This window comes from Symphodus melops, assembly GCF_947650265.1.
Source record: "Symphodus melops genome assembly, chromosome: 17".
Lineage (NCBI taxonomy): Eukaryota > Metazoa > Chordata > Actinopteri > Labriformes > Labridae > Symphodus > Symphodus melops.
In genome coordinates this window covers 22345681-22359345 of record NC_136707.1, presented here as the reverse complement: position 1 = coordinate 22359345, position 13665 = coordinate 22345681, and the positions used below count along the sequence as shown (strand labels likewise).

At 41.2% G+C, this 13665-nt stretch overlaps 1 protein-coding gene across 1 annotated transcript in view; it reads left to right on the top strand.

The window, feature by feature from the left end:
• The window catches only part of LOC306838692 (uncharacterized protein), a 173518-nt gene extending 161755 nt beyond the window's left edge, over nucleotides 1-11763 (top strand). Inside the window, exons 24-27 of the mRNA XM_079367022.1 lie at nucleotides 8944-9093; nucleotides 10744-10915; nucleotides 11007-11107; nucleotides 11223-11763. Coding sequence (XP_079223148.1) covers nucleotides 8944-9093; nucleotides 10744-10915; nucleotides 11007-11107; nucleotides 11223-11384 — 585 coding nt within the window. The 3' untranslated portion in view covers nucleotides 11385-11763. The remainder of the gene's footprint in view (nucleotides 1-8943; nucleotides 9094-10743; nucleotides 10916-11006; nucleotides 11108-11222) is intronic.
• The last annotated feature ends 1902 nt before the right edge of the window (nucleotides 11764-13665 follow it).

Sequence of the window (13665 nt, the reverse complement as noted above, 5' to 3'; positions counted from 1 at the left end):
CAGGGAAGTGCTGAGCCCCAGCTGGTCCAGTTTGCTGATCAGCTGTTGAGTGATGATGGTGTTGAATGCTGAACTGAAGTCTATGAACAGCATTCTGACGTATGAGTTTTTGGAGTCCAGGTGGGTGAGGGCTGGGTGAAGAGCAGAGGAGATGGCATCCTCGTTTGATCTGTTGCCCCGGTATGCAAACTGGTAGGGGTGTAGGGTGGAGGGAAGGGAGGATTTTATGTGGGCCATGACTAATCTTTCAAAGCACTTCATGATGATGGGGGTCAGTGCAACGGGTCTATAGTCATTTAAAGTGGATGGTGATGGCCTCTTTGGAATGGGTATGATGGTGGTCGTTTTGAAGCATGCTGGAACAACAGTCTGCCTCAGAGAAGTGTTGAAAATGTCTGTGAAGACATCTTTGAGCTCCTCTGCACAGTCCTTCAGCACACGGCCAGGGATGTTGTCTGGACCTGCAGCCTTGTAGGTGTTGATGTTGGAGAAGGTTCTCTTCACGCTGGCTGCAGTCAGGCGCAGGGTCTGGTCGTGGGGAGGAGGGGTGGTCTTCTATGCGGGCATGCTATTGTTTGCTTCAAACCTGGCAAAGAAGCTGTTTAGGTCGTTCAGCAGAGAGGTGTTGTTGTCACAGGTCTGTGGCTTGGGTTTGTAGTCCGTGATGGTCTGGATACCACGCCACAGACTCTGCGTGTCTCTGCTGTCCTTGAAGTGTCTGGTTACTTTAAATGAGTAGCTGTGTTTAGCTTTCCTGATGCCACGGGATAGGTTGGCCCTCGCTGTTCTCAGGCCGACTGCATCCCCAGCTCTGAAGGCGATGTTCCTGGCCCTCAGACCTCTCCTGTCAGCCATGGCTTCTGGTTAGCCCGGGTGGTGATGGTTCTGGTGGTGGTGACATCATCAATGCATTTGCCGATGTAGGAGGTAACAGTGTCAGAGTACTCCTCAATGTCTGTGTGGTTGTTGTAGGTGGCTGCCTGCTTAAACATCTCCCAGTCTGTGGTTTTAAAGCAGTCCTGAAGTGCAGCAGAAGCCCCCTCTGGCCACACACATACCTGCTTCAGAACTGGCTTGGTGACTTTAACCCTGGGTCTGTAAGCTGGCATTAGCATTACACTGATGTGATCAGAGTGGCCAATCTGGGGGAGGGGTGACGCCTTGTAAGCACCTTTAACAGATGTGTAAATCATGACTAAGGTGTTACCTTCTCTTGTGGGGAAGTTCACGTGTTGGTGGAAGTGGGGTAAAACTGTCTTACCGCGATGATGAAAATTCCGTCTGGGTGGGCGGTCTGTTGCTCACTGATGGCGTTGTAAAGTTCCCAAAGTGCATCGACTCTATCCGCGTTGTTGTTAGTGGGGGGGATATACACAACGACGAGCAGGGTCGCTGTAATCTCCCTCGGTTGATAGAAAGGACGGCACTTTGTTCCTCTGCCCAAGTTGCCTTCTTCCCTGGAGACGGCCTCTCTGCTCACCCTGCATGTTTTTAGAATTCATGGCATTCCCCAGGACATTGTTTTGGACAGAGGCCAACAATTTGCAGCGCAGGTATGGAAGGCTTTTTGTCAGGCGCTGGGAGCGTCGGTCAGCCTGTCCTCTGGGTACCACCCCTAGACCAACGGCCAGATGGAGCAGACTAACCAGGACTTAGAATCGGCACTTCGTTGTGTCACTGCTCAGTTTCCCGCTTCCTGGTCCACTCATCTCCCCTGGATCGAATATGCCCACAATTCCCTGGTGTCATCAGCCACAGGTATGTCCCCGTTTATGGCAGCTAATGGTTTCCAGCTCAGGAGGCGGAAGTGGCAGTGCCCTCTGTTCAGGGGCATCTACGACGGGCACGACGGATCTGGCGCGAAGCCAGAGCTGCACTCACCCATACTGCTTTACGGAACCAGAGACTGGCAGATCGTCACCGCACTCCTGCCCCGGATTACCAACCCGGTCAAAAGGTATGTCTATCCGCTCGGGACCTCCCTCTCCAAGTGGAGTCCCGGAAATTGGCACCCAGGTACATTGGCCCGTATGAGATTGAGCAGGTTATTAATCCTTGTGTGATCCGCTTAAGACTTCCCCCCTCGTTGAAGGTTCCTTCTTTCCACGTTTCACTCCTGAAACCTGTCAACTCCAGCACTCTCTGTCCTCCGTCCGAAACCCCTCCCCCCCCCGGATTATTGACAATCGCCTTGCCTTTTCAGTCCGGCAACTGTTGGATGTGCTTAGGCGAGGCCGGGGCTTCCAGTTTTTAGTGGATTGGGAGGGTTATGGGCCAGAGGAGCGCTCATGGATTTCTCGCTCTCTGATTTTGGACCTGTCTCTTGTTAATGACTTTTACACTCGTTTTCTTGACAAGCCCGGTAGGCCGCCACGAGGCGTCCCCTGAGGGGGGGTACTGTGAGGTTTCATTTTGTTTTTCTGTAGTTTTGTGTTGTCTTTTCTCCCCCTCCCTCTTCTTGCGTGGTTTCCAGCATGCTTTTTTACACCGTGGTATGCTGGGGGGGGGGGGGCAGCATATCCAAACAGCACACATCCAGACTGGACAAACTGATCAGGCGGGCCGGCTCTGTGGTCGGCATGAAGCTGGACTCTCTGGTGACGGTGGCAGAGAAGAGGACACTGGACAAACTGCTGGATATTATGGACAATGCCAGCCACCCTCTGCACACTGTCATCAGCAACCAGAGGAGCCGTTTCAGTGAGAGACTGCTCCTTCCTAAGTGCAGAACCAACAGACTCAAAAACTCTTTTGTCCATCATGCCATCACGCTCTACAACTCCTCACTTGGGGGGGGGGGGGGAGGACCAGAGCACACGGGACAGAGGGGTAGGAGTTGGAGCGTCTTTCTTTCTTTCTTTCCTTCTACCCTCACTGTGCAATAACACATGGACACTTTCACTTGTATGTGCAATAATAATCTCAACCAAGTGCAATAATTGCAACAATAATCATTGCCTTTTTTTGTATATTTTGCTTCCTCCATGCATATTTCTGGTATATTCCTCCAATGGAAGAGTGTTCTATTATTGATGCTATATTATTCTGTATATTGTTACTTACAATACATTTTTTGTATTTTGTGTTACATTTTTGGTCTTTATTTTGTACTATTATTGTATATGCTGCTGGAACCTAAATTTCCTGAGGGAGTCATCCCAAAGGATCAATAAAGTTTAGTCTAAGTCTAAGTCTTCTAGTTTTTGTCTTTCTGTAGGTAGGTGAGTGGCAGGGGGTGTGGCTGGCTCCTCCATACAGCAGAGGCACACCTGTTGCAGAGGCACACCTGTTGTCAATCTCATCAACTCCTCCATAAAAGCCTGGTTTGCCCTACTCTGCCAGATAATTCCGTATTGCTCGGTAGTGGTCACGTTTGCTCTCATCAAATTGTTTTTGTAGCCTCTCGTGGATTTTTGTGATTTTGGTTTTGGTGATTATATGGACTGACTGTGTTTTTTCTTATCTCTAGTTCTCGCTGTGTGCCTCCTGCTTGAGTTCAAATCGTCGGAGTCCCCTGTTTTCCGGACCTTCCAGCCAGCCAGCTCCCTGTCCTCACTGCCTGCTATCTTTTGTTTTTTCCCCTTGGAACATTAAATATCTTTTTGTTAAAACTATTTTTGGGTTTTTATGTCTCTGCATTTTGGGGTCCGCCAAAAAAAAACGCAACAGAAAACAACAACAAAGCCAGATACCTCTTCAGCACTGTAGCCAGGCTGACAGAGAGTCCTCTCCTTTGAGCCATGTATTGCTCTGACCCTCAGCAGCAACGATTTCTTGAACTTTTTTGATGATAAAATTCTAAAAATTAAAGACAACATTAGTAAACTACTACCATTACCCGGCGCAGATTCCTCCTATAATTTGGATACAGAAGAAACAGTTGAAAATTCTGATCCTAGCCTTGATTGTAAACAAGTCCCATGCCCGATATGTTGAGAAGTAGGGAGAAATCATGCAGGAAGCCTTCCCCATTGCAATGAGAAACATGAAAAAGTCTGCAAAGAGAGGAGAAAGAAACTACAATCGACGCGTGTTGGTAAGAAACCTCACCACCAGAGTAAGGCCAGGATAACTAGGTAGTTACTGGGAGGAGATGGCATATGTTGTCAGAGAGAGACAAGGCTCTAATAGATATAGAATAGAATATATATGTAGATAAACATCACAGGGAGAAGGAAGAAAACAAGTTTTACATTGCAACTTACTCCTACTGTACGGACTGATAAAGTTAGTCAACAGCTGGATGTAAGAGCCAGGTGACATGAAGGTAAACATGGAGAGAAAGGCAGAAAGAGTAAACATAAATACTACAGAAAAAGCTTCATGACGATGATGATGATGTGCAGTTGATGAAGAAATATCCGCTGACACTGACTTGCTTGTAATATAAGAAATTTATTTACAAAGTCAAGAAACAGCATCAATCCAAGTTAGCCATGGTACCTGGCAGAGTCACCAATGGTCAGCATTGGTCAAAGTAACAGAAAACCATCTGTTCCTCCCTCTGAGGTCTTGATCAAGGCTCAAGTCGTTTGTTTTTGCTCACAGACATTTATTTAGCCACGTCTTCTTCACGTTACCAACGATGCCAAAATAGTGCCAAATAATGCTGTCAGAACTAATAAAAGTTTCTTTCAATCCAAGACTCCATTAACGCCTTCCACATCAAACACTTGTCGTCTCATGCTGCTTTCTTTATGTGTCACATATTAATCTGTCCCCCCAACAACACAATCAACCGGAACAAAAAATATGTTCCCCACTCAATATACATGGGGTTGTAATCAAAATAAAAGGTACATGAATTTACATAACCCAAAAACATACCTTTTAAATAACATTTTGTGTACAATATGAACTTCTATTTATGCATTGTATTTATTTATCTTCACCAACCATGAACATTATGAACCAAATACATGTTGCTTCCATCAGCAGCTACACCATCCAAGTCCTTATTTGAACTTACGTCAACAAATGTTTCCCTCCTTGTGGTTATTCTGGGCTTATGGCCTTAAGATTTACAATTCCATGCAGGGTTGACTTCTTTATCTCTTCCTAAGGATCAACACCTGTTTACTCCTGTTTAGACCCAAATGTTATCCTACACATGATAAACCACTTCATTCTCTTTGATGTTAAGCCAAGCTCTTCCTTAAGAACACTCATTGCTTTACCAGAAGTTCACATTTTAGCAGCACACTTACAATTCATATAATTGTTCATATCACACTGTGTCACAAGTATAATACACTTCAAGATATTAAGCTATCACACCTACTTACTTACTTTGGACTGGTTTTTGTGGGGTTAACCAAGAATGGGTTTAGGTTGTGTCTAGTCTGTGTTGTCTGAGGGTTTTGAATGCACAACTCCTGAGGTACGTGCAGAATGGTGCTGTATCTTAAAAATGACGTAATAAGAGTGAGGTCAAGTGAAAAGTGGAAAAGGATTTGTTTGGACGCCGACTCAAAAGCTGCTGGATTTGACAGCCAATCCAGACCCCAAGCTTGTTTGAAACCAGTATCAATGTGATCCAACTACAAGTAAAACCTCTGAACTCATAGACACAGTCAGTGCAGACTGTGTGGTAAGGCTGCCGGAGGCTTAGCAGACCAACATAGGTGAGGTTACTAAGCCTCATATTTGAGAACCCGTCCTTTCTGTCTCCATCTGATCTTCATCTCTGTCACACTTCATGTTAGGGTGAGCTGACCCTCGTATGAATACGTGTAAGCGGGCCACTATGGCTATTTTCTCACAACTGGAAGGTCAAGGGTTTGATCTCCAGCTCCTGTGTCCTTAGGCAAGACACTTAACCTGGAATTGCTCCCCCTGCTGCGTCAGGGGTGTATGAATGTGTATGCGGGTCGCTGCTCTTGTGTTCGACCGTTTGGTGCTTCTCTGTGCCTTTAAATTGATAAATAAAATAATAATAAAAAGTCTACCAGTGAACAGTTTTACTTCAAGGTTTAAAGTATACAACACCTGTATAAAAGCATCATTTACAACTTTCAGTTTCTGTCTGACTATATTCCTTTATCTCTAACACGTTGTAAAAACTATGGTGGAGTCACAATATATATGACACATCGCACAAACCCAGGTGTTATCACATTTTCAGATATTGTATTCATTAATAGTGAATATGAACATGAATTAGTTGTGCAAAAGCAAAACTTAATGGAGGTTGTTAGAGTTTTTCAATTCAGGGTGTGCTGTTGTCAGAGAACAACAAGATCTAAAGTTCTAAAAACCTTTCCACCATAAAACAGTTCTGAATATTTACTGCATAATGACAGGGATGGGCATCGTCTGGGCAAAGTTCTTTAGGCTATAAAGGCTGAAGTGTGTGCCAATGATTTACCTGCTCCACACTTGTCACCATACTAATAAATATGAAGTAAGTAAAATAGATCAACCACACTTTCAGGTGAAGAAACAAACAAACAGACAGTCAAACTAACCACAGGCTGAGAGCTGAGGCGGGTTTTAACCTCGTGACAAACCTGTCAATCATGTCAGCTGCACGCATAATGTAAAGACTGAGGTACAACAGAGACACAAAGTTTGAGCCGTAACAGACATGAACCAGTTATCTGACCTTTGGATACTGTTTTGATGCACACACACACACACACACACACACACACACACACACACGGGATAAACATGTTTATTTAAACCGTAAGCTTATTTTCTCAATCATCAGATAATATAATGGATTATTCCAGCTCTGTCAGTAAGAAATGTTGTATTTACTTTATTATACGATGACAGGATACTTTTTTGATTAAGTTTCAAGCACTTTGTGGATTTTGCACATTGACGAGTACAAACACACCTTGCACTTGTTTTAAAAACATGCAGCAAATATGAAATGAAAGTTCACAGAAGAATATAAGTATAGAGGAAGAAGGGGGCAGTGAAGGGCAGGTGGGCTCAGCTGGATGTAAGAGCCAGGTGACATGAACAGGTAAACACGGAGAGAAAGGCAGAATGAGTAAATATAAATATACTGAATATTTTATTTAGATATCAAGACATCACTGCTGTTTAGAAAAACTGATAAAGGCAGTCTGTCAAGATTATTTTGTTTCCTTTGTATTACATCTTGTGTATCGACACATTAAAAAACACAGCATATATCAGAAAGGTGATTACTCTGATGTCAGAGGGCTGACCAGAAACAGATGCCAAAGAACAAAAGTAAAGTCTGACCAGCCGACGCATTTTCAGTCAGTGCAGCCAGAGCAACACGACAGAAAGTAAGACTGTGATTATTCTATGATTTTATTATTTATTTTAATGACTTTGGTTTGTTTTACATTTTTAAGATGTTTTCAATGATAAATCTCTTTTTATGAAGGACTCCTTCTGATCTTTCCTTTTGTCCTCTTAGTTTGTTTATTTTTCTTGAATGATGTGAACATCGAATTGTCATTTATTTAAAAGTTACTTTGACAAAAAACTCTCACATGAACTGTTTTTTAACTGATGGTTGAATTTAAAGATGAATTATGATGTACTGTTTGTTTCCATAAACATGTTTAACACCACATACTGAGGTCGTGTACGTCTGATTAAACATCAGATAAAAGTTCTGACGTACTTTATCTGAAATATTCAGCTTCATGTTTTTACTCTGCTGCAGTCCAGAGGAATAAAGAACCTTCTAGTCCACTTTATTTATCCAGGAACTTTCTGTCACTCATAAACTCTGAATATTTTACACACCAGTAACAGGTAACAGTAATAATCAGATTTATGGCTCTAACACAAATCAGAACATCATGACTTCATCATTCATCTGCAGAGCTGTATTCATCATTGTTGTTATTTACAGAGTTTATGATCTGAATATTCTTCCTTTATTGAGGTAAAGTCATGAACCTTAACACACAACTCTTATATTTTACAGATATGGGACAATGTTTTCGCAAAACAGGTACACCTTCACCTGCACCTCCAGCTCCACCTTCTCGTAAGATTTTCCACATATTTCAAAATTGATTTTTATTCAAATATTACCATTCAGTCAAACATAATTCTTTTTAAATTGCTTAAATAGTCTGAAGTTTTCTTTCTGTATGTTAACATGTGAATTTGTCTTTCAGCTCTTTCAAGTCAGCCATGGAGGACTCCGTCGACGTAAGTAAACAGGAAGTCAGGGTGGTGACCCTGGGTGTGGTTCTGCCACACAGCAGAGCATCAATAACAATGTTCCTGTTGAACATTCAGTATTCAAAACACTGAATTATGAATGAATCTCATGTTCTTCTATCAACAGGAACACTGTGAAAAATATCAAATTTCTGAATTCTTACCAACCTCGAAACAAAGAAGTCAAACATCTCAGGATTCTGCTTCATGGACCGGTCGGTGCCGGCAAGTCCAGTTTCATCAACTCTGTTGACAGTGCTTTGAGAGGTGAAATTAAAAATAGAGCTGGGGTGGATGCGGCCACCGGGAGCAGCTACACTCTAGAGGTAAGAATAAGTGATGACTGTGGTGACTCCAGACTGAGATTATTCACCTTCTCTGTAAACTCCACCCAGTTTAAAACAAACATAATTAATGTGAAGCATGTTATTTAGAAAAAGGCTGAGGCAGCAATATCACAGACAGAGAGGTGTTTTAGAAGGTATGGTGATGAATTCAACTGATCCTATAATAATGACATGTACAAAGTGTATTAATGACAAAAAGATTTAAGTTAGCTGTTTGAAGAGGGCAGTTTCTGACAAGATTACAGATTTTGCATTTTCAACTCAATTCATGAAGAAATTGATGTTAAAGTTTCATTAAGAAGAGTCAAAATAAAATAAAAACATTTGATCAACATAGATTCTCTCACTGATTAAAATGAAGTAATTATGTTGTTGGTTTAGAGATCATAGATTTATCTGAATGATATAAATCCTGTCTTCTTCTTCTTCACAGTATAAAACGTACAAAATAAGAAAAGATCCTCAGAGCTTCTGTTCTTTTGTTTTCAACGACATCATGGGCCTTGAGGGAAACAACACCAACGGAGTCCAGGTGGAAGATATCAAACTGGCTCTGCAAGGAAATGTGAGAGATGGTTACAAGGTACACTCCTAAAACTTTCTCCTTTCTTGTTAAAGAGCCCTGTGGAGTTCATTTCAACACGTTTTAAATCAATGCAAGCAGCTCCCTCTGCTGTTGAAAGATGAAGCCAATTCAGAACTACAAAAACCTGCAGTTACTGGAGTTTCCACCGGAGGCAGACTGGAAAAGCCCTGGGATAGCTGTTTATGTCCACACACACACACACTGTATTATTTCTCATCAAACACACGCACTGTATTATTTCTCATCAAACACACGCACTGTATTATTTCTCATCAAACACACACTGTATTATTTCTCATCAAACACACACACTGTATTATTTCTCATCAAACACACACACTGTATTATTTCTCATCAAACACACACACTGTATTATTTCTCATCAAACACACACACTGTATTATTTCTCATCAAACACACACACTGTATTATTTCTCATCAAACACACACACTGTATTATTTCTCATCAAACACACACACTGTATTATTTCTCATCAAACACACACACTGTATTTTTTCTCATCAAACACACACTGTATTATTTCTCATCAAACACACACTGTATTATTTCTAATCAAACACAAACACACACTGTATTATTTCTAATCAAACACACACAGTTACAGTGTTTAGTGTCTTTACCTGATAAAAAAAAAAACACCTGAAGAACAACCTGCAGTCTACTCATAACCAAAAGGACAGTTTCTACTGACTAAAAGATTTCATTTTGAATTGTCTATAATTATTGATTATTAGTAATCAGTTTGGACTGAACCTAGCCTGTATTTAGACAACCAACTCTGTATTTTATAAACGGATATTTATGTGTCAGGATACTGAAAATGATTGATTAGAATCTAAATGATGAAACGTTCAGAAGATAAATAAGTGAGAATATAAAACGGACTCCTCTTCGTCAGACTCTTTTTAATCCCAGCTCATCACAGAGCGACTCTTTACAAACTCACTGATGTTCATCATCTGTTTAAATGTCCCACGCTCCGTTTCGCCTCTATTTAATGTCTGTCTTTTCTCCGGTATTAAACTCTGCTCATGTTGAGAAGTTTCACTGAAGTCTGATCCTGTGCAGCGTCCAATCACTGAGTGATATACGAGAAGGGGGCGTGTCTGTCAGGGAAAAGACTTCCGTGAAGTCAGCTCTCATGTCTCCTCGGTCATCGCTCCTCGGATCAGCCTCCTCTCTCCTCGATCCTCTCTCCTCCGTTCGCTATAAGAGCTTTGGGACGATCCTCAACATGGCGGCTTTGGAACTACTTCCGGTTCGGCCGAGGACCAAAGACTGCAAATAAGGGACTTGGGATCCACCCCATATCCACCAAAATTCTGAAAATCCTCTCACACAGCTCCTAACATATCTTCAAAAATTAGCAGAGATGTCGGAACACTCTCTGAGCGAGAAAGGGACAGAAACTTTTATCTCAGTAACATAGTTTAAAACCAGAATATAAAAAAAAGAAAAATCAATGAGGACCAGCTCATACATAAAATATTACATAAAAGGAAAGGTAATAAGATTTCACCTGAAGTTTCTATTTTTTAAATCACATATTTTTTTTGTTCACTGAAACATTCACGGCTCTGTGCATTGAAAGATACTATCAGAATGTTTTTTTTGTTGTTTTTCAGTTTCGTACTAACGGCCCCCTGACAAAGAACGACCCGAGCTACAACTCTGATCCCTCTCTGGATGACAAAGTCCACGTGCTGGTCTATGTCGTTCCTGTCGACAAAGTCTCTATGTTAGATGACAAAGTCGTGCAGAAGTTAAAAGAAGTCAGACTTGCTGCCAGGGATCTGGGTAAGAACAGATATCACACACTTAGATTTACACATCAGACATTACAAGAAAAACAAACGATTAAAATACTGAAAATGTTTCATTTCTACAGAAATTCCCCAACTGACCATCCTCACCAAAGTTGATGAAGCCTGTCCTGAGGTCAACAAAGATATTAAGAACTTATACAAGAGCAAATACCTGAAGGGACAGGTGAGTCTGTTTAGATTAGTTATTGTTGAGTTTCAGTTCTTTTATCATCACATTTCCATCTTTGGTCTGAGCTTTACATTCACTGATTATCTGAAATTATTTGACTCTGACACAGGTGGAAGAATTCAGCGCCACACTGGGAATTCCCATCAACTCCATCTTTCTGGTGAAGAACTACCACTCAGAATCGGAGACGTGTGACGACATCAGCAGGCCGATACTGACCGCACTGAGACAGATGGTAAACTCTGGAGAAGATTACCTCAACGACCTGTAGAGCTGCTCTCTGCTGAGGCAAACGATGCATGATGAAGCTTTACTAACGTGTGACAGAATATCTACTTTGTAGTAGGATTTCATTAATCTGACATTACATAAAGGTCGCTCAGTCACAGCTGACATATTTAAAATGTGTGTTCAAAACAAAACAAGGCACTCTCATTGTGGCAGAATTCATTCTGAATTAGTTTATTCCACACAAGCACTGCAGTGACAATTCATTCAGCTAAGTCATTTTGTGTATATATCATTTAAATCTCTCCACCTTTAGGGTAACTCTTCTTTTAGGTCTGTGTAGATGTAATGCATGTGTAAGACATTATATTTGAATCATAGCCAAGTGTTTGTTGTGAACTGAAAAGGAAATATGATTTGCTGAGAATCAAGAAATGTTTGTCTGACATCTACAAGTGAAGGTAATGTGGTCTTTCTCACTGATTACAAGTTTAAATGTAAAGGAATGTGCAGGCTGTCTTCTGACAGAATAAAAGCAAACAGATGAAATGTTTGTTATTGTGTTCTGTTGATTTCGTCTGACCTCCGTCGTATGAAAAGACAAAAACATGGTCTCAGTCCTTTTAAAATCACTCGTAAAGATCAACAATAAAAGGATGAGCTGGGACCTCCTATTGTGATGAGGAAATATTAAGGAACAACAGCACTCTCTCTCTCTCTCTCTCTCTCTCTCTCTGTCACTCTCCGAAACATATTTTCTAGTCAAAATGTTCATCCACAGCAGAATCCACAAGACATCCAACCTGATGATTGGGGGTCTCATCAAGGACTTGAGGAAGAAACCTGGGAGCAGAGGAGGTTCACATGGGTCCCTACAAGGTTCTCCTGACCACTTAAAAACAGAGGTAGAGGTTGTGGGCAGAGCCACTTGGATCCAAGTCAAAACTGCAAGAACAGACCAGAGACCAACAAAGACTTTGATCCAGATATTCAAACTGTGTCGTGTTGGCATACTGAGGATAAAAGAATATAACAGAGGTGCAGACATTAAGCTAACGAGTAATCGTCACATAAACATAACAAACCAAACAGCCTTCTTCTCCAGCAGTGCTGTAGAAATAAAACAATTGTTAACTTTCTTCAGAAGTTTCAATAAGAGGATAAGGTTTATGACATTCACAATGAGTACTGTGTCTGTGTCATTGACAGTAAAATCTGTCAAATCTCACAAGTGCGTGAGATTGGCATCACTGCCCTCCTGTGGTAAGATCGGAGAAGTGCAACACTTAGATAATGTAAGTGCAAAACGCTTTACTTTGATCGTTCTGTTATTTATGCCAGACTAACTTTTATCTGTTGGATTTCTTACGTTAGCCACACGAGGGCAGTAATCCTTTTTTCTTTTTTTTTTTAACTGATTTGTTCAAAAATCTATAGGAAAAATATTGTTCCTCAGTTCAATTCAATTAAAAAAAACTTTATTGGTCAAATTCACCCCCCATCTGCATTGTAATTGTAGACAATTTATAGTACAAACAAATGAAAATGTGCCACTGCAGCCTGCTTCAAAAAGCCAAACTAGTTGATTTGTTTTAATTGGTTATGAGTCCCTCCCCTGACAAAGCAGGATATGGTGAGGGCAATTTTTAATTCTAGTCTTGAAATTAACCCTTAATTAAAGCTGAGTTATACCTCTTTTAAAAGTCTTGCTCCCAGTCTTTCACATCCAGTCTCTAGAACCTTTCAGCCAGTTCTAGTTGTTGTAGTTTACCGCCCTCCTCACCCATATTCTGAATTTGCAGAATTTCTATCAAACATAGTCCTTAGCAGTGATATAATAATTGTTGTAGGTGATTTCAATATCCATGTGGATGTTGTGAATGATATCCGTAGCACAGCTTTCATGTCACTCTTAGACTCTATTGGTTTCACCCAGGGTGTAAACAAACCTACTCATCGTTTTAACCACACGCTGGACCTTGTTCTAGCTTATGGCATTGAAATGAATAACTTGACAGTTTTTCTATTGATCCTCTGATATCAGATTATTTCTTAATAACGTTTGAATTCTTCTTACCAGCATTAACTCCTCTTAATAAAAAAGTGCTCTCTAGAAGTGTATCTCATCGTGCTGCAGCTAAATTTAAGGAAGCCATTTCAGCTGCTTTTGATTCAGTACCATGCTCTAACCCAGTTGAAAACTCTTCTGATCACTTTAGTCCCTCTCAGCTGGATCAGGTTGCGGATAGTGCGGTGGATTCACTGAGAGTTACTCTGGATTCAATCGACCTTCTAAAACAGAAGGCGATCAAACGACAGAGACT